The 21,805-nt window shown below is 38.9% G+C and overlaps 1 protein-coding gene across 11 annotated transcripts in view; it reads left to right on the top strand.

The window, feature by feature from the left end:
* The window catches only part of DYM (dymeclin), a 413,664-nt gene that overhangs the window by 200,352 nt on the left and 191,507 nt on the right, over positions 1-21,805 (top strand). For all 11 annotated transcript variants that reach the window (NM_001133903.1, XM_054537559.2, XM_054537555.2 and 8 more), the window contains 2 exon segments: positions 6,071-6,184; positions 7,468-7,562. In NM_001133903.1, the coding sequence (NP_001127375.1) occupies positions 6,071-6,184; positions 7,468-7,562 (209 nt within the window).

The following is a 21,805-nucleotide window of genomic DNA, read 5'->3' as shown; positions in this document are numbered from 1 at the left end:
CAATGCTTCATCAGGATCATGCCAATTAAAGCAACTGAAATATTCTGTGCCTATCAGAGTAGCAAAAATGACAAAATCTGATATATCAAGGGTTGGTGATGTTTTTATTACTATGGGGTTGATGAAAGAAAAAAGAATTGGTGAGGATATAGAGAAAAGGGACTCTAATATGCTGGTAGTGGGAGTATAAATTGGTAGAACCACTTTAGAGAGGAATTTGTCCTCTCAAATTCCTCAAATTGTATACAGAAATAAACACTCCACCTCTCAGAAGTTCCATTTCAGGGTTTATGTTTTAGGAAGAACTTCTTCAAATATGTTCTCATGAGAACATATTTGAAAGAATTTTCACTGTAGCATTGTTAGTTGTATTCAGAAATTGAATACAGCTCCATTAATGGGAGAGCAGATTATGTAAATGAAATATTGTAAAGCAGCTAGAATGAATGCATAGAGCTATGTGTATTGATAATAAAACTCAAAAAAAAAAAAAAAAAAAAGCCCATCCAATTTCAGGATAGTGGCTGCCTCTGGGGAGGCAGGTTATCAGTGTAGAACAATGAGGAGGCTTCAGGTACTTTAGAAGCAAGAATACTAACATTTGATAAATCTAGGTGATGGATACAGTGGTGGTCTCTATACAAGGCTAATCAATCAAACTTTCTATCCTCATAGAAGTCTTCTATGACTTCACTGTAAGTATGCTCACACCTGAAAAGTAGCTAGTATGGCTGAGGAATCTGTTTTACTTTTATTAAATTTTAATTTAAATATCCACTTGTGGCTAGTGTCACTATGTTGGACACTGCTGCCCTATGCTTTTTAGTGTGTTAACACAGTTAATAGTAACTATACTTTTTTTTTTCTTTTTTGAGACAGAATGTCACTCTGTTGCCCACGCTGGAGTGCAGTGGTGTGATCTCGGCTCAGTGCAACCTCCACCTCCCAGGTTCAAGCAATTCTCTGCCTCAGCCTGCCCAGTAGCTGGGATTACAAGCGCCTGCTACCAAGCCCAGTTAATTTTTTTATTTTTAGTAGAGACAGGGTTTCACCATCTTGGCCAGGCTGGTCTTGAACTCCTGACCTCGTGATCCACCCACCTCAGCCTCCTGAAGTGCTGGGATTACAGGCGTGAGCCACCACACCCAGCCTATACATTTATTTTTAAAAGAAGATATTCAAGCCGGGCGTGGTGGCTCACGCCTGTAATCCCAGCACTTTAGGGGGCTGAGGTGGGCGGATCACGTGAGGTCAGGAGGTCGAGACTAGCCTGGCCAACATGGGGAAACCCCATCTCTACTAAAAATACAAAAATTAGCTGAGTGTGGTGGTGGGTGCCTGTAATCCCAGCTACTCAGGAGGCCGAGGCAGGAGAATTGCTTGAACCCAGGAGGCAGAGGTTGCAGTGAGCCAAGATCGTGCCATTGCACTCCAGCCTAGATGATAAGAGTGAGGCTCCAACTCAAAAAAAAAAAAAGAAGATATTCAATGATTCAATGATTTGGCAATTCTGCTTCCTAGTAAATTCTCGCTGATGTACTTACGAAGTCATGTGCAGGTATTTTTGCTTTCAAAATCTGTGTGATTCCTGAACTTAGGTAAAAGTCCGGATAGTAAGAATATGGAGAGTAAGGAATTCTTTCTTTTTTTCTGAGTTTCATATAGTGAGATTTAGGATAGTGATCTGAATTGTAACATTGTTTTAAATAGGAAAACAACTGTAAATAGCCTAAATTTCCATTAATAGAGGAATGGATTTTTTTAAAAGGTAGCCTGCTAATATAGTACTCTAGAGTGGTTACAAGGAATGAAGTAGACTTGGATATAGAGGTGACATTTAAATCACTTAACTGGTATGGATGGCACCAACACCAGCCAGTAAGAATGGATGTGGACCATAGTCCTTTGTTCTCTGCTGTATATTACCTGGGGAAGTGGCTTGCAACAAAAGCTATTTACTAACTAGTATTGAGTATTCCATTTTAAAAAAAAGAACTAGTTACTGTCAGACAGGCATACCTGGTGAATATTCTTCTTATATGTATCAATATAGGAGGGTTTCAGAAACATACTGAGTGAAAAAAGTAAGATGCAAACAAACCAGATGTGTGTTAGTTTCTTAGAGCTACTGTAACTGACCACCACAGTTACTGAGTACTGCTGATATAAATGAAAGATACTTAGTGTCTTCCAGAGTTGTCTGAGTACCACAGCTAGGTGACTCCTAACAATAGAAGTTTATTGTCTTCTGTAGCCTGAAAGTCCAAAGTCAAGGTGTCAGCGGGGCCATGCTCTCTCTGAAGGCTCTAGGGGAAGACCCTTTCTTGTGTCATCCTAGCTTCTGGTGGTTGCAGGCAATTCTTGGTGTCCTTTGGCTTGCCATCTACATCACTCCAGTCTCTCCTACTGTGATCACATCCTTCTCTCAGGAGGTGTCTGTCTCTGTGTCTCTCTTCCTCATCTTACAGTCACCAGCAGTCATACTGACCTAGAGTCCACATTAATCTAATGCGGTCTCATCTTGATTATATTTTCAAAGACCCTCTATCCATGTAAGGTCACATTCACAAGTTTTGAATAACATAGATTTGGGGGGAAACCATTCATTCTAATACATGATGTATGGTACTATTCATGTGTACTAGAAGACACACAAAAGAATGCTGGTTTTTGGTGTTTTACATATATATGTATGTACATATATGTATATATGCAGATAAAGTAATTGAAATGGTCTAGAGGATACATACTAAACTCAAGATAGTGTTTGTTCCTCCATGGGGGAATAAAATGAGATTTTTATATTAAAAAATATTAACAGTTGGTAATGTGAATTGTGGGCATATAGATGTTAATTATTTTTTGTACTTTCCCAAACATATTTAATTTTTTTAAAAGAGTTGATATTATATAATGTTACTGTATAATACTCTATCATATATAACTTATGGAATTTATTTTTGAAAGAGTCTTGCTCTGTCATCCAGGCTGGAGTGCAGTCACTGCAACCTCTCCCTCCCTAGTTCAAGTGATTCTCCTGCCTCAGCCTCCCAAGTAGCTGGGATTACAGGCACACACCACCTTGCCTGGCTAATTTTTAATAGAGACAGGGTTTCACCATGTTGGCCAGGCTGGTCTCAAACTCCTGACCTCAGGTGATCCATCCACCTTGGCCTCCCAAAGTGCTGGGATTACAGGCATGAGCCACCGTGCCCAGCCAAACTTTTATATTTTTTACTTTTCAATTCTAAATAATATTTAACCACCATGTAGTGAGTATTTGTTATATGCTAGCCTCTGAGTGGAGAATGCAGTCAGGGTGGGCTTATTTGTAATGGGGGATGCTGGGTGATGTGGGGCCAGAGAGTTAAATGAGTGAAAATATGTGGAGGGAAGGCACCTGTATATACTTGTACTTTCAAACATATTGATGTGAAATTGAGTGTGGTATTCCTTTGTGTTTTTATTCTTTTTATCTGTTCCTATACTCCCTTCTCATTCCTAATATTGTTTGGAATTTTTTTGTTGTTAGACTTGCTAGAGAATGATCTGTTTTAATCCTCTTTTAGAAAAACTAAGGTACAACCATATTATTTAGATTTAATTCTGTTTTCCTGTTTCATGGATGACTGTTGTGTTTGTTGTTGTTTGTATTCCATATTCTCCTTCTCTTGAATTCTCCTGGATTTGTCCTGCTGTTACTGTGGTGAGGAGGGGCAGCTAAATACTTACATGTGTTGTTGTGGTGTTTTGTTTTGTTTTTTCTCCCGGAAATGGTACATGGGTGGTTCATGCTGAGTTTATTTTGCAACATACTTACTTGGTAGTTTCTCAAGATGTAGAATTCTAGAATCATAATGTCTTCCCTCAAAAATCTTGAGACATTGTTCTGCTGTCCTTCAGATGTGTAGTGTTCAAGATGGGAACTCTAACATTAGTCTGCTTCTCTTTCCGTTGGTGATAACATGTTCTTCTGTCTGGAAGCCAATGGAACTTTCTCATATACTGCAAATTCATTAATCTTGCGAGAATGTTTTGATGGTTTTTCATGATTTTTTCTTGGAATGTTGAATGTTTTTCTTTTCCTCTCAAAGAAATTTTCTTGTATTACTAATTGTTCTGTTTTTCTTCTAGTTTATTTCTTCTGGAATTTTTAAGTGGCTATGACGTCTGCACTTTTCTCTTATAGTTTCTGTGGAGAACTTCTCAGTTTGGTCCTTTGCATCACAGATTTAATTCTCCATAGTGCTCACTCTGCTACGCCCAGGCTGGAGTGCAGTGGTGACATCTCGGTTCACTACAACTTCCGCCTCCTGGGTTCAAGCGATTCTCATGCCTCCACCTCCAGAGTAGCTGGGACTATAGGCATACACTACTACACCCGGCTAATTTTTTGTATTCTTAGAGAGTCATCATTGGGCCAGGCTGGTCTCGAACTCCTGGCCTTGGCCTCCCAAAGTGCTGGGATTACAGACATCAGCCACTGTGCCCAGCTGCCATGATACTTTTATAATCTTAAGCAACTTAGCTTTTGTTCTGTGATTTTCCCTTTTCATAGCAGTCTCTTCTTATTTTATGGATGCAATATTCTGTCAAATCTCACTAGATATACTAATCAGAATTTTTTTTTAAAAATCCAGCTTCCTAAATCCTCTCTCTTTAATTAGAGGTCTGTTTGCTCTGCCTGTTCAGTTTCACAGTTTATTATTTATTTATTTACTTTATAAAGTTTTTATTATGAACACTGTGAAACTTAAATATAATTGGAGAAAATAGTAGCATGGATCTTCATGTAGTCGTTATTAACACTCTGCTGTTCTTATTTCATCTACCCACTTTACGCTCAGCACCTTTTACATTTTGATTTCTATTTTTTAAAACAAATCTTCAATATAATTTCATGTATAAACATTTTAGTATGTTCTTTCAGTATCATACCATTAGTACATTCAATAAAATCAACAATAATGTTTAAATTCTTCCTAACAATTTATTATTTCCAATTATCTTTAAAATATCTTCTAGAGTTGATTTGTTTGAATCAGATTTCAATGTCTACTGCATTTAGTTCTTAAGACTCACAAATCTATAGCACTCTCTCCCTATCCCAGCTTATTTTACCCCTTATTTGTTGAAGAAACTGGGTTATCTGTTTAGTAGGATTCCCCGCATTTGTCTTTAGCTGATTATGTATCATCATGGTATTTAACATGTTCTGTCCTCTGTATTTCATGTGCACTGGTAATTAGAAAAGAGTCTTGATTAGGTTCAGCATATCACTCTCTTAGGTTGAATGTCTTTACTTGGTGGTTTTGTTGTTCATCTGTAGTTATAAACACAAGTCTAACTAACTTGTTTTGCAAGGTGGTGGGTTCCCCCCTCTGCATTTGTGAGTGGTGGGGAGTCTGCTGTACTCTGTGGATGTGTGCCTCTTCTTAAGAGAGAGGGCAAGAATCAGCCCAGCAGTCTCTTCCTTTTTCATGCATAGGTAGAGAATAACATGGCACAGTGAATCTCCTTGAGTCACGGAGAAAGGATGCAGAAGTAACCTTAACGAAAGAGAACATTAGGGAGTTCTAGTGCTCAGCTGAGCCTGTTGGTTTGGTTTTTTTGTTTTTTCCCCCATTTTACCTCTTTCTTTGGGGCAGCCCAGATTTGGCTGCTGTGCTGCCCAGTGTTCGCACCTGTCTGCCTGTCTGCCTGCCTATCTCTCTCTCTCTCTCTCTCTCTCTCTCTCTCTGTGTGTCTCTGTGTGTGTATGTGTGTGTGTGTGTCTCTCTATGATCCCTAGGTTACAAATCTACAATGGAAATGTCTTAACTTAGAAAACAGTTCTTGCTTACTTAGGCCCGGAGGTGTGCGCCAGAGCTGCCTACTCTCCATAGCCATGGCAGAGCACTGGAGCATCTCTACTTGAAGATCTGGACTCATTTGCATTCTTGGCCTCTCTCTGTGCTGCTTAACTCACCTTCAGAGCAAAGTCATCGTTTATCAAAAATTGTGGACATGGAGTAATTCTTTTGTCTGTAAAGCAATCATTTTTTACTTAAACTTTTCTTCCCCTTTACAGATACTAAAAAATATTACTTGGTATTCAGAACGAGTTTTAACTGAAATCTCCTTGGGGAGTCTCCTGATCCTGGTGGTAATAAGAACCATTCAATACAACATGACTAGGACAAGAGTAAGTATTCCAGCTGCTATTCTATCTTTTTTGCATACAGTACAATTAAGACGATAGTTTAAAGCAATCCCAATTTTTAGGGTGCTAAAATTCTCGTGACATATGGTAGAAAATACAGGTCACTGTATAGTCACTGTATTACATGATCCTAATGTAACATAAGGTCTTAATATTTAATGGATTGTATGATTGGAGATATTTTACATGAAATAGAAAACAAGCAATGCAAAACATTTAGATAAAAGCTATTGTATGTCTTTATTTGGCCAGTAACACTGATTTGCCTTTTTTAATAGCAGCAAATAACAAAGTACAAGAGGATATGAGCACAAGAAAATATGAATTAAAATGAAAAAGAAAAGTAGAAGAGAGAGTATTTTAAAGAGTAAAAGACAAATTTCTGCTGGATTCTCTTCACAGTACCTGGGAGCAAATTTCACTTCTGGTTAATAGAAATATATTGTTAAAGAGAAGCAGTGTACAGAATTCATAGCTAAGAGAAATGGCATTTTTTTTTTTTTGAGCTATGATTGTGCCACTGCACTTCAGCCTAGGCTGCACAGGAGTGCAGTGGCACAATCATAGCTCACTGTAACCTCCAGTCCCCGGGCTTAAGTGATCCTCTTGCCTCAGCCTCCTGAGGAGCTAGGACCACAGGCATGTGCCACCACACCTGACTAATTTTTTTTTTTTTTTTTTTTAAATAGCCAAAGTCTCGCTATGTTGCCCAGGCTGGTCTTGAATTGGTTTTGAACTCCTGTCCTGAAGTGATACTCCCACTTTGGCCTCTCAAAGTGTTGGAATTACAGGCGTGAGCCCCTACTACTCCCAGCCCGTTTTCAGTTATTTTCCTCTGTGGGGCTATTGCAGATACACATTCATGTTTTTTATCTGAAACCCTAGGAGCCAGCTATGTTTTAGAAAGCAGAAGTTTTTGGATTTTAGAAAGATAATTATAGTTTATATACTCTACTATGTGTAACCATTAGGGCCTTAAGTAGCATGCTTTAATTAAACATTATATTTCTGTAGCAAAATATTTCAGTATTCACCATGGAGGGAATAATGAAGACCGTCAGGAACATCATCATTTTTTGTGTTGTGGAAAAAACTTCGAATTTTCAGTGCTTTATGGATTTAGGAATTAGAAAAAAGAGATAGTGGATCTGAACTTTCTAAAATCCGTGACAACTGAGTTTACATTTGCTTCTATTAATAGTTAACCTTGGTTAAAATATAGAGAAGACTTGATTGTATGTTTTACACTTGCTGTTTCCTCACAGGACAAGTACCTTCACACAAATTGTTTGGCAGCTTTAGCAAATATGTCGGCACAGTTTCGTTCTCTCCATCAGTATGCTGCCCAGAGGATCATCAGGTAAATATGAACTTTAAAAGAAATACTGATTTGCCTCTGGCTGAGCTATTAAGATGGATACTATGGTGGTTCCTTTTTAAATGTTACCTGTGAGGACTATCAAATTTTGCTACTTAATTTTTATCACCTTCTTGTTTGGTTGAAAATATCTTGTTCCATTTTGTTTTCTAACTTAACTTTTTGATCAAAGTTAATTGTATTTACGTTCAATCTTTTTATAAAATGTAATTTTAAGTGTAATGTTAGTTTTTTAGAGGAGCAGGTATATTTTTTAGTAATGCAAATTAAATATGAATGTATTTGATGCACATTTTATAGAGCATCACACTACGCTTTTAAGGATTTATCTGTGTGCGTTTTAGAGAATTTTTATAGCAGTTCACCCGTGTATTAGTTTCCTATTGTTGCCATAACAAATTACCAAAAATTAGTGGCTGAAAGCACAAATTGGTCATTTTAAAATTCTCTAGTTTAGAAGTCCACTGTGGGTCTCACTAGACTAAAATTGAAACAGAGCTGCATTTCTGTCTGGAGGCTGTAAAGGAGAATCTGTTTCCATGCCTCTTCTAGCTGTTGGAGGCTGCCTGCATTCCTTGGCTCATGGCCCCTTCCTCTGTTATCAAAGCCAGCAGCAGTAGGTTGTTGAGTCCTTCTCATACCTCATCACTCTGACCTCCTCTTGTGGTTCCCTCTTCCACATTGAGGACTCTTGTGATTTCCTGGACCCTTCCTGATCCAGGATTATCTTCCCATTTCAAAGTCAGAATCATAATCACAAGGTCCCTTTTGCCATGTAAGGTAACATTCATAAGTCCAGGGGATTAGGACATGGACATTTTTGAGGGAGCCATTATTCTGTCTGCCAGAAACCCTTGTCTCTTCCCTACCCATTGCCAAAGACATGACTTTTTTTTTTTTTTTGAGACGGAGTCTCGCTCTGTCACCCAGGATGGAGTGCAGTGGTGCGATCTTGGCTCACTGCAAGCTCCACCTCCTAGGTTCACGTCATTGTCCTGCCTCAGCCTCCTGAGTAGCTGAGACTACGGGTGCCCGCCACCACACCTGGCTAATTTTTTTTTTGTATTTTTAGTAGAGACGGGGTTTCACCCTGTAAAGACATGACTTTGAAAGATAGGAAAGCTAACTAACCAGTCATAAGAGAATATCATTGCAGGGCTTTTTAACATATGGGGGTACTTTTTTGACTTCCTGTAGGATGTTCAGTGTTGTCCAAGTAGCTCTCAAATAGAACCCCAGTGAAGTCATATTGTTTCCTTTAATTCTTACTTTTGGGGCAATGCAGGATTTTTCTTCTTCTTTTTTTTTTTTTTTTTGGAGACAAGAGTGTCACTCTGTCGCCCAGGCTGGGGTGCAGTGGCGTGATCTCGGCTCGCTGCAACCTCTGCCTCCCGGGTTCAAGTGATTCTCCTGCCTCAGCCTCCTGAGTAACTGGGATTACAGGCACGCGCCACCATGCCTGGCTAATTTTTGTATTTTTAGTAGAGACAGGGTTTCACCATGTTGGTCAGGTTGGTCTCAAACTCCTAACCTCGTGATCCACCCACCTTGCCTCCCAAAGTGCTGGGATTACAAGCATGAGCCACTGCGCCCAGGCTTTTCTTGTTTTTTTTAAGAGACAGGGTTTCACTCTGTCAACCAGGCTGGAGTGCAGTGGAGCAACCACAGCTCACTGAAAGCTCAAACTCCTGAGCTCAAGGGATCCTCCTGCCTCAGTCTGGGCATGTGGTTTTGACCATTCAGTTTTGTTTAGCAGTCATTGGTGGTGATAACAACTCTGTATCATTTTTAAGTGCTGATCTCACATTCTCTTCATTGGTTAGCCATTGATTGACCTGGGCTCATTTTTAACTTACTCAAAATTAAGTTGTCTGTTTATCTTCAGAATTTAATACAGGATATTTTGCATTGACTCACTATTTAATTTATGTCTGGTCTTAATACATTCCATTAGATTGTTTTTTGGGTTTGTACTTGAGAGATCATCTAGTTGACTGACATTGGACTAATGTGAACCTCACGATTTAAAGTAAACATAGCAGTCTCCTCCTACCTTGGAGTTTTTCAGGTATTCTGAAGAGCCTTTAGTTTCCAGGAGTTAACCTTTGTCACCATGCTTTATTTCACCATAACAGAGTTAATGATTTCTGTGCTGTTTTGTAGGCTGTTTTTCTGTTTGTGTGCAGTTTTATAATGGTTTCATGAAGATTTCATTACACAATTAACTTTTCTGAAATGATAAATGAACATTTAGCTTGTTTGATATGAAAATGCCAAATTAGCTGGTTGATCATTTAAGTTCTGATAAAATACATTTAGCACGATTAAATATTTTTGAGATGCAAAAAATTTTCTAGTTGGGAAAAATGCATATTAAAACACTGTGCCCAAGTTTTAATCTGTGATGACAAAAGTAGAAAATAAACCAATCATATTTGAAGAAATAAGAAACATAGTTTAGATTTGTGATTTGAGAGCATTTAGATTGTTTATCATCAATAATGAGTAGTGCTTTACTTCATTTTAATAGATTTTTAGTTAGCATAATATGAGTAAGGAACTATGTTAAGCAATGCAAGAAGTATCAAAATAAATAATAAAGATTCCTGACCTCAAGTAGCTTGCAATTCAGTAGCGGGAATAAGACCAGGACCCATCTATGTGTATATATATGATACAAGGATCTTTTATACAGCAGAATGTTATATGAAATATGTTATTATATCTTAATATTACAATGAAAGAAAAATTGCTATGGAGGGGGTGAATGGCTGGTTCCAAGAATGGCAAGAAGGCTTCTCATTGAAAGATTAAGCAGGGTGGCTACAGAAAGATGACATGATGGATAAGAGAGACTGGCCTGATACAGCAATCATCAACTGCAACAAACCAAAGCAAAACAAGAGAGGGACTATGGTGAGAGAGCATGATTTCTATGTAGAAAATAACCAGTTTCATGGAACTGGCATGTTGTGGACCTCTATGGGGATCACAGGTGAGAGGCCTGAAAGAAACAGCTGGGGCTATTACTGTGGAGGGGCTTAAGGGTTGGACTCACAGTTTAGAATAATGGAAAGGAATGGAGAGAAAATAAGGTCTTGAGTTTTTAAGTGGATTTTGAAGAAAAGAATTTAAGGTAAATTTCTTGAGTCACCTGTTTGAGCAGATGATAGTATCATGGTCTGTTTGTCGCACTGAGGGAAGTGTAGTTCTACCCAGCTCCCACATGCTGACAACACTTTTCTTGTTCAAGGACCACATTTGAGTAGCCGGTGCAGACCAGAGCATCGTGTCATACAGGAGGGAGCTTGTTGGAAGTGCGGAGTGTAGGTGTGGCTTTTGACCTACTGGATCAGAGTCTTCTTTTTAACAAGATCCCCAGATGTTTGTATCCACATTAAAGTTTAGAAAACACTTTGAGTTTTGGCCTGGAAATCATTATGTGTTCCCTGAGAAAATATTTGTCTTGAGCTGGAAATGGGGGCCAGCTTTTTTGTACTTTGAGGGAACTCATTTTCTACTACATATTTGTGTTTAGGGTATAGAAATGTAAAGTATGATAAGGGATGCATGACAAAAACTGTTTAGATACCCAGAAGGGTTATTATAGCAGTACAACTCAGAATTCACCAGATGCTCTAGTAACCGCTTCAAGTGAGAAGTAAGCAGTTTTCATATACATGATTCCTCAATCCTCTTTTAGAAGGAGACTACACAATTTTATATTTGTCAGTTGCAAAACTTAGAAGAGTCAGTATTTCACATGATCTTCAACAAAATGTAAAACAGATAACATGTTACATTGCTATGAAAGGATGTTGATAAAACTTTGAAAAGCCTCCTTAGCTGGACATAAATGTAAGGAATGATTCCTTACAGTACCTAGGCTGTTGCTCATACTTAATGACCATGTGCCTTCTACAGACTCCTGGTGTTCTAGGAGAATCACAGATCTAATCTGAGTTTTGCTCAACTTTGTAAGTCTTTTGGATGTGCCATAAGTGTGCATATTTGCTGTGTTCTTTATTTGGGATTATGAGGTTATTCAATTTCAAGACATTTATGAAGAGTAGATTATATGCAAGGGATTGCTGTAGGTTAGAAAGATACCATTTACTTCCAGCCCTTAAGACTATCCCTTATTGTCTCGCATGTCCCTCCACTAGCTGTTTCCTCTGGCTTCTCCTTCACCCTTTGCTTAACAGGTAGTTTTCTCTAGTATCTCATTCTGTCTTGTTTTCTTCTGTCTTTACACATTTTCTCTGGGAGATCACATATATGTCTATGACTTTATCTACTGTTATTTGTATACTGAAGATCACCTGATAATGGTTAGGCTTTGTGTCCCCACCCAGAATCTCATCTTGAATTGTAATCCTCATAATCCCCACATGTGAAGGGAGAGAACAGGTGGAAGTAATTAAATCATGGGGACAGTTTCCCCGATGCTGTTCTCATGATAGTGAGTCTCACAAGATCTGATGGTTTTATAAGGGGCTCTTCTCCCTTGGCTGTGCCACTCTTCTCCCTGCCACTTTGTGAAGAAGGTGCCATGCTTCTCCTTCACCTTCCACCATGATGTAAGTTTCCCGAGGCCTGCCCAGCTGTGCTGGACTGTGAGTCCATGAAACCTCTTAACTTTATAAATTACCCAGTCTCGGGCAGTTCTTTTTTTTTTTTTTTTTTTGAGACAAGTCTCACTCTGTTGGCCAGGCTGGAGTGCAGTGGCGCAATCTTGGCTTACTGCAACCTCCACCTCCCAGGTTCAAGCAACTCTTCTGCCTCAGCCTCCCGAGTAGCTGGGATTACAGGTAGGTGCATGCCACCATGCCTGGCTAATTTTTGCATTTTTACTAGAGATGGGGTTTCACCATCTTGGCAAAGCTGGTCTTGAACTCCTGGCCTTAAGTGATCTGCCCACCTTAGCCTCCCAAAGTGCTGGGATTACAGGTGTGAGCCACTGTGCAAGCCTCGGGCAGTTCTTTATAGCAGCATGAGAACTGACCAAAACACCACCCCAATCTAAATTCATAATCTAGATCTTTCTCCTTCACTGTACTGGCAGACAGTACAATGTAGAGGATAAGCACATAGCCTCTGGAGCCAGACTGCCAGGGTTTGAGATCTCAGCTCCAGAACTTTACTACCTATGGAATCTTGGTGATGATGTTCTTTACCTTCTCTATGCAGCAGTTTCCCATCTGTAAGATGGGAGCAGCAGTAGCTGCTATCTCAAAGGATTATGGTGAGGATGAATCGCGTTGACATTTGTAAAGGGCCTCACACATAATTTACCCTGAGTAAGCATTAGCTGGCTGAGCACCAACCCCACTAGGTTCACTACCTGGGTATCTCATGCTTACTTCAGACTTTCATTATGTTTAAAACTGAACTCGTTTTCAAACCTGCTCTTCCTTTTAAATCCCCTATCCTAGGTAATGGCCCTCACCACAGTCACCTAAATTGCCAAGCCAGTTCTATAACTTTTCTCCCTTTCTCTCAAATTCTATCTTACTGGACCCTGAAGTTGTACCTAACTCTGCCATTGTAATTTGCATATATATGCTCTTCTCTTTCTCCATGGCTGCTATCTTGGTTCACATGTGTGTCGTCTTCACCCACACTATGCCAGTAGTCTGACTGTGTCTTTTTGCCTCCCTACTCACCCATGCACACTGCTGTGTTCATTGGAAAAGCAAATCTCATTGCTTCTTTTGCTTAAAAATATTAAATGGCTTCCTATTGCTATCAGGTTAAAAATCTGACCTGTGCTCTTCACTGGGTTGATTTTGCCTCCCAGGGGACATTTGACAATACGTGGAGATTTTATGTTGTTGCCAGAAGTGGGAAAGAGGTTGCTACTGACATCTAGTGGGTACAGGCCAGAGATGTTGCTAAACATTCTACAATGCACACTACAGCCCCCACAAGAAAGCATTACCCAACCCAGAATGGCAGTAGTGTCAAGGCTGAGGAACCCTTTCTTAAAGTGACATAGTCTGGGCCCTTTCCTTTGCCCTTCATCTTCAATTGCGATTTGCCATATACCCACTGTTTCTGCTTTACTGAATCATTACAGTTCCTTGCTCTTTCACAGCTCTGTCGCTGAATCTGGATAAATGTGGTCTGGAACTAGAAAAAAGTTGAGGCAGTTCTTTGTGTCACCTCTTTTTTTCTGTAGGTTTTTCTTTTTCAACCAGCTTCCCACCCCTTTATTCCGTGTCTTTTATCTTGAACCTGCAGTGGCTTCTTCAACTTGCTGAGGTCTCCCCAGTTCAGCTCCTAGGCCTTTTATTTGGACCAAGCTGCTGCTAACATAGTTGTTTCATATTCCCCATTCTTCAGATTACAAAGAGAAAGAACGCATTTGGCCCTCTTCATCTCTTCATAGCAGCCCATGGATCACTGTCAGTTTCTGGCCTAGGGGCTAGTTACTGGGGCTAGAGCAGGAAGGAAAGACCCAGGAAAAGAGACAGTTACATGTTAGAAGATCTGGCTATGGTTACCTGGCTTCTTTCAGAAGTAGGTGTGGGAAAGATAGAACTTCCAAGTCTTGACCTGTCCAGTGTAGGTACTTACGACATACTGGCCTGGCCTGGAGTTGCAAGTCCTGTTGCTTAAGCAGAGTAATAATTACTGGAGATAAAAGACTTATTTTATATTTCTTTGCATTACTTTACAGAGAGTCACTCTCTCTAGGCACACAATAGACTTTTAATAAATACTTAGTGACTGATTCTTAGAAGATGGACTGGCATCTGGAATTTAAACTTAGTTCTGGCACCCACTATTCTGAGACTTCATGCAAGTTGATTAGCATCTGGCTATGTTTTGCAGGTGTCTGCTGCCACTTGAAACTAGTGAAGTTGATGATCTTGTGTCCATAAGATGCTTTAGACAGTGCCAGACTCTATTGAAAGCTTTCTGGGTTTTCACACCTCTTGACAATAAAGTAATACAAAGTATAGATTAGGTTTTAATTAAAACAATTTTATGAGAGCAATACAGTTATTTCTGATAAAATTTAATCATGCAATTTAAGAATTTTAAAATTCTCAAATCCATGACTTATGCTTTCACTTTTTCTCACAGCCATCAGGAGTGAGTATATACACTTCAGATTTTACGTGTATGGTTATGCAACTTCCGTATAGTAGTCTCAAGTTGGCATTTTATGTGAGTTGCCTTTTCCTGCCCTACACACATGATGACACATATTTTAATCACCCAGCATTTTTTTGAAGACTACAAAACACAAGTTGGTTGTTGAACTATGTGGTCAGCTACTCTATTTTGGGCAAATAAGATCTTTTAGACCATTCAGGCTCATGGAATTAAAGAAAGAAAGACAATTTGCCCCCAGCCTTCATTTGAATAATTCTTTAATATTAACTTACCCCAACAGGCTTCCTCACTTCTGTTCCCACTGAATTAAGTTTTCATGGGTTTTTTTTTCTCAAACATAAAAGGGAATATTAATAAGCACATTGATCTGTTTGTTGGGATGAATTTATATTAGACACACACGCACATACGCACACAATTCAAATATTTAATAACATATGATTATGATAATTTTAGAAATATTGCCTTATTTTTTAAAAAGTCCATTTAATGATAACTTTATACCTGCCATCCTCAGTGTCTCACCACTTATCTCTCTTGTGTTAGATTTAAGGCTAGTTGAAGTCTGGAGGTTTAGACAGTTGAGGGTATTGACTCTTCATAGCTGGTAAGTGGCTGTCCCAGGTTTGTCCAGATCAAAAGCCTGGCTCACTCCAAGAATGGCAGAATACTCTTTCCGAGAGTGACTCACTCACCATGGGACCATGGATCCAAACTCCTGGGATTGATCTGGAACAGACAGTTCTCTAAAATCTAAGGTAGCCGTGCCCTTGGTGGTCATTCAATTTGCTTTCCCCTAGCCCTGATTCCACCTGCCTCCCAATCTATCTAAGTACCTAAAGTTATAGTAGCAAAGACAGGAAGGTCTTTTCCACTTTTTTAGAACTGACATGTTTGAGACAGGTATGGATGTGTTCAGGTATTACAATACATGGTATGTGGAAATTATCCTGGAAAAGAGTGATAAGAACTGTGTGTCTTTTAGCCTGAGACAATAATATTTTTTATATCTAATCCTTGATATTAAACTTTATTTTTAATTTAATACTTATGAATGCCTACCACTGCTGAAGTCCTCTTTAATTTGAGATATCTTATGTTTTTATTGCAGATGAATGCCATTTGTTGTATCTAGGAATTAAGTGTTATAGTTGGTTTTTTTTTTTTAAACTTTGATTTTATTTCAGCCTTATATTATTGTTAGCACTGTAGTCAGGAAATTATTTCTTTAGGGAAGGAATTATCTGATAGTAAGAATTGTAATGAATAGTTCAGTTCTGTTTCCAAAACCTTGCTGAGTTATTTATTTTTCATCTCTTGAATGAGATATCATACCTACTTCATTTGAATGGGGTAAGAGTTAATGATGGCTTGTAAAGTCTTGCATCTCTATTTTCTCTATTATAGTATTATAACATTTTTGAGATATTTTGAATCTAAAAATAAATCTGAATAACATCTCTACAAAAGAATTTACTGGTCTCTGCTAATATTGCGAGATTCTGATTCCCTGCCTGATGGATTTTTGAATTGCCTATATTCCCCAAATATTTTTCTAACAAAGAAAATGAAGATCTCACTGAACATAGATAGAAGTTTTTAATAATTGTTTTATTGTAGGAGATCTGAGCAGTGGCTTGCAGTATAAATACTTCTCTTAAATGTATATGATTTCATTTTTTAAAAGATAGAATTAGCTTGCTCTTGCCCAATGCCCAGGCAATAAAAAGGTTGCAGTTTCTTCATTCCTTTGGTCTTTGCTGATCCTTGTTTGATCTTGGCATAGCAGTAGCCAGGAAAGGAAGGAGGAATGTTTGTCTTGAAAATCTGGCTTCCTGTATTTCCTACAGCCAGTGGTACTTTGAAGGCAGCTAAGTTTTTCAGGGTAATCTGGCTTGGTTTGCTTTTTTAGTTTAGTCCTTTCTTAAGCAGTACATTGAGAACATTTAGACAGCTCCTCTCTGAAAATTTATAAGTTTCCAGTAGAAAATTGTTACCTATTCAAAAAATTGCTAGTATTGTACAACAGGGTATCTTGGCAGACTTGATGGGACACAAGAAAACTTCATAATTGGTTTAATTTCAGTTTAGACTGCTGGCACATTCAAAATGTCAGCTTTAAAGAAGCATGTGATATGTTTATCAGATTGTTTATTTCTTATAAGTAAAGACCTTTGTGGACAAAATTGCCACACAGCAAATTAAACTTTAAAATAACTTCCATAGAGCTTTATTGAATGTCACCATCATGTTACAGAGGTAACTGGGTGTGGTTCAACTTTGTCCTCTTAGCCATGAATTATTAAGCCTCCATTCTTGTTTATTTTTATGAAGGTTGTAAGATTTTTACCTACTTTCAAGCTAACAAATTTACCTGCTACAGTTTTGTAGATTCTGGTAGGACACCCAAGACTCCTGGGTCAAGGACAAAGGAGAGTTTGTTATTGTCCTTTTTTTATATTTTTTATCATAAATTATTACTCGCAGCAGTAGTAGGAGCCAGAATATTCATTTCTTGTGTGGTTCCCATACCCACAGGGCAACATGACAAGGGCCAGGTGACACCTGTAAGTGCAGTGGGTTGCAATACAGGAGTGGAACCCAGAGCTTGGGAATCCTATAGTTAATGATTTTTTTAAAAAAAAATATAAAATGTGCCTGCTTTCTTCATTAGTCAAACATGAAGATTATATTGAAGCGTGAGAGTATTTGTCTATTCTTTACTGAATAAACTTTCATGGACCCATTAGTCCTGGAAATTCAGAAGTATATACAACTCTGTCATAACTTACTGCCTGATATCGACATAGTAATGGTATCTTAGTACATAAGCCAATCAGAGACCTTCATATCATTATGAACTTCCAATTTAGGATCACTCAGTGTTAAATGAATCACTGAGATTCTAAGTATGTTCTCTGAGAAACTAAAGAGACTGGTTCTAGCAATGATTTCTTTTTTTCTTTTTTCTTTTTTTTTTTTTTCTTTGAGACAGAGCTTCGCTTTGTCGCCCAGACTGGAGTGCAGTGGCATAATCTCAGCTCACTGCAACCTCCACCTCCCAGGTTCAAGCAATTCTCATGCCTCAGCTTCACAAGTAGCTGGGATTGCAGGCACATACCACCACACCTTGATAATTTTTGCATTTTTAGTAGAGACAGGGATTTACCATGTTGGCCAGGCTGGTCTCGAACTCCTGGCCTCAAGTGATCCACCGTCCTTGGCCTCCCAAAGTGCTCATATTACAAGCGTGAGCCACCACGCCCAGCCCTAACAATGATTTCTTCGTGAAGTATTTTAAACAAGAGTAGGTATTTAGGGGACATATAATCATTTATCAGATATTTTCTGTGTGGCTACCATGTGTCAGACATCTCCAGGCACTGGTGATTCACACCATAGACTCGTGCTGCCTTCAGAGAGCTTATCATCTAGCAGGCTCTGTGTTTTACTGTGATGAAAGTGGGACCCAGGAGAAGGCAGCCTGCTCACCTGAGTGTCACGGAAGCCTTACCAGTGAGATGATTGATGCTTGAGTTATATCTGGGAAGATGAGCAGGTCTCCTCTTTTAAAGTAGTGAGGAGGCAGCTCTTTTCTCTGTCCATCTGGCTCTTGGCCCTTCCCTAAGCTTCCCTTAGAAACCCTAGGTATAGGCTGGGCGCGGTGGCTCACGCCTGTAATCCCAGCACTTTGGGAGGCTGAGACGGGTGGATCAAGAGGTCGGGAGATCGAGACCATCCTGGCTAATACGATGAAACCCCGTCTCTACTAAAAATACAAAAAAATTAGCCAGGCGTGGTGGCGGGCGCCTGTAGTCCCAGCTACTCAGGAGGCTGAGGCAGGAGAATAGTGTGAACCCGGGAGGCGGAGCTTGCAGTGAGCCAAGATGGCGCCACTGCACTCCAGCCTGGGCAACTGAGCTAGACTCTTGTCTCAAAAAAAAAAAAAAAAAAAAAGAAAGAAACCCTAGGTATAACTTGACGTTTTTAGGTGTACTTCCCTTTCAGTGACCTACAGAAGACTCGAAACTTCCTTCATCGAACTTGACTCCCACAAGGTGATGAAAGTAAACCATGTATTAAAATAAAACCCATCTAGAGGCTGTGTGTCAAGCTGACCTTCATCCAATTTTAATTTGTTTTCTTACTCAGGAAACTTTATTTTTCAATGTATATTACAGTTATCAGATGGTTGAAATACTCAGATTACTTTATGTATTTTTATTGTTATTATTATTTTTTGAGACGGAGTCTCACTCTGTCACACAGGCTGGAGTGCAGTGGCGCTTCCCACTCAGTGCAACCTCCGCCTCCCAGTTTCAAGCGATTTTCATGCCTCAGCCTTCCAAGTAGTGGGACTACAGGTGCACACCACCATGCTCAGCTAATTTTTTTTGTATTTTTAGTACAGATGGGGTTTCGCCATATTGGCCAGGCTGGTCTCAAACTCCTGACTTCGGGGGATCTGCCTGCTTCGGCCTCCCAAAGTGCTGGGATTACACCCGTGAGCCACTGCACCCAGCCCAGATTACTTTAAATTAGATCAGCAGTTCTCTGCCACAGTGGAATGGTGGGGTGGGGTGAGAGCAAGTGGAGTGTAACTCCAGGCAGCCTGTCTGACTCATCTTCGCAGAAAGATGCCTGAAGAACGTGTGTGGTGCATGTTGTAGTTCTAGGAAAATGGTTGATAACTCGCAGCATAGAAGGTGACTTATTGTAGAAACTGAATTTGTACATTATTAAATTAACGACAGTCGATGCATAATTATTACAGAAGCCTCAAATGAGTGATCAGCTTTTTCCTTTTTAATTTGAAAAATATGAAATATGTTTGAAGAGAATTATATAATGAAACTTTAGATTCTCAGCACCTACCTTCGGCAGATATCAGTTCTTGACAAACTTTATTTCATTTATTTCCCCACCTTTTTCTCCCTACCCTGGATTATTTGGAAGCGATTCCTGACATCATTTTATCTATCAGAATTGCATTATGTAAAGAGGTACGTTTTTATGAATATCCATTTATGATTTGGTCCCTCTACAAGTGGTGGAGAGAAAAATAAAATCAGGTTACCACCATCTTCCAAAACATGGAAATTAGCCATAGTTTTGGTCCTTAGTCATTTAGAATCTGATTCAGTTCAGGGCTTACTCTATCACTCATATTGCTAGTCAGTGTTTTATGGACGCTGTCTTATTTAATTGTAACTCTAGCCATCTGTAAGGTACAGAATTTCTGTTTAATAGATGAGGAAACCGAGACTCAGACTGAAACTTATCCAAGGTCATGTAGCTAATAGTGTGGAGCTGAAATTGAAATCCAAGTTTGACCCTAGCCTAGAAATGTTCTTTTTGGCAGACCTGACATTGATAAAACTGAAAAGGATAGGCAGACATCATCTACCTTATACCTGCACTCAGATTCTCAGTTGTGAATGAGTAGAATGTCCACTATATAAAGTTTCTGTGCAGTCTTGGATCACTTCTGTGCATTGATTCTCAAAGTGTGTTCTGTGGGCCACAGAGGGTCCATGGAGTCTAAGCCTTTTATAATAAGACATCATTTGCCGTTTCCACTGTGCTGACATTTGCATCAAGGGTACAATAGCAAAGTTGGGGTAAAACTGCTGAGACCTTAGCATAAATCAAGTGGTGCCTAACTGTACTAGTACTCACTATATTTTCCACAACCACACACACATTTGTGGTAAAATAAAAACAATTTTCACTGAAAAATGTCCTTGGCGAAATAGTAAAAATGATTAGTTGTTATAAATCTTGACCCTTGAGTACATCTTTTTGATATTTTCTGTTGTAAAACTAGAAGCTCACATAATGCACTTCTACTCCCTACTGGGTTCCAATGATTGTCGTGAGGAAAAGCAGGTGTGTGATAGAGTTGTGAGCTGAACTAGCCACTTTTCTGATGGAATAGCATTTTTACACAAAAGAACATGAGACAGTCTTGGCAGAGAGGAAACTGCCAGTGTTGGTTGCCAATAAAAAAAGTTTTCAAGTCAAAATTAAAATTTTGAAAAACTTATATTTGGCATCATAAGTTTGACAACTTCCCAATAATTTAGACTTTTGTTATAACATCAATGATGTTAGTAAATATGGATTTTAAAAACTATTATTTGATGAAATGTGTCAACATTTGGAAGATCTGCGTAATTCAGTGAACCAGTATCTCTCAAATGACTAAAGGGGCTTTTTCATTAACTGTATTAATGTTAACATGTAATGTGTTTATTATTAAATTTAAATGAATTAGTAAATATTTAATATTTTTCACAGTTTTAATATCTGTCAGTATAACTGACATATGAAAAAGTTCTTTGGGGTTCTCATTAATATTTTTAAGAGTTGTAAAGGGCCCTGAAAAAAGTATAAGAACCAGCACTCTGATGCCCTTTCAGGTTGAGATAGGTAGAGTGGATGTGAGCATGTCTGTATTACAGAGTTCAGTGTATATACTTTTAAATGTCTACTATTTCTGAATTAATTATACCTTTACTTCCTTCCATCAGCATAATCAATATTTAACTATATTTGTATTATTCATGCTTCCATTTAATAAATATTTATTGAGAACATAATTATCAGAGGTTGGAAGAGAAGGGGTATACAGAATATATAAATCATGTTTATTCTCTGCAAGAGCTCATGGTCTCTATCCTAAAAAGTCATAAAATAGCAATGTTACTGTACGAAATTGCCTTTTAAGTTTATTGCTTATCTTGCCTGGGTGTGGTTATGAAATAAATTTGTTGCTGTTGTCTATTTCTGTGTAACAAACTACCCCAAAACTTAGTGGCTTAAAACAACGATTTGTAATGACCTCCACAGGGCTTTGGGTTGATTGCTTAGCTAAGTGATTCTCTACTTGCGGTCTCTTGTTTGCCATCGTAGAGCAGCTGGGCTGGGTGTCCAGTGTGCTCCCATCTCAAGGCTGGCAGTTGATGCTAGCTGGGAGATCTGTTGAGGTGTTGCCTGGAACACCTCAGTTCTCCTTGTGACCTTGCTATGAAACTTGGCCTCACCGCAACGCAGGCAGGTTCCCAAGAGGGGACATCCCAAGAGTGGCTGAAACTATA

This window comes from Pongo abelii, chromosome 17, assembly GCF_028885655.2.
Source record: "Pongo abelii isolate AG06213 chromosome 17, NHGRI_mPonAbe1-v2.0_pri, whole genome shotgun sequence".
In the NCBI taxonomy this organism is placed as follows: Eukaryota; Metazoa; Chordata; class Mammalia; order Primates; family Hominidae; genus Pongo; species Pongo abelii.
Note: the sequence above shows the minus strand (reverse complement) of the source record. Positions and strands in the feature narration are given on the sequence as shown.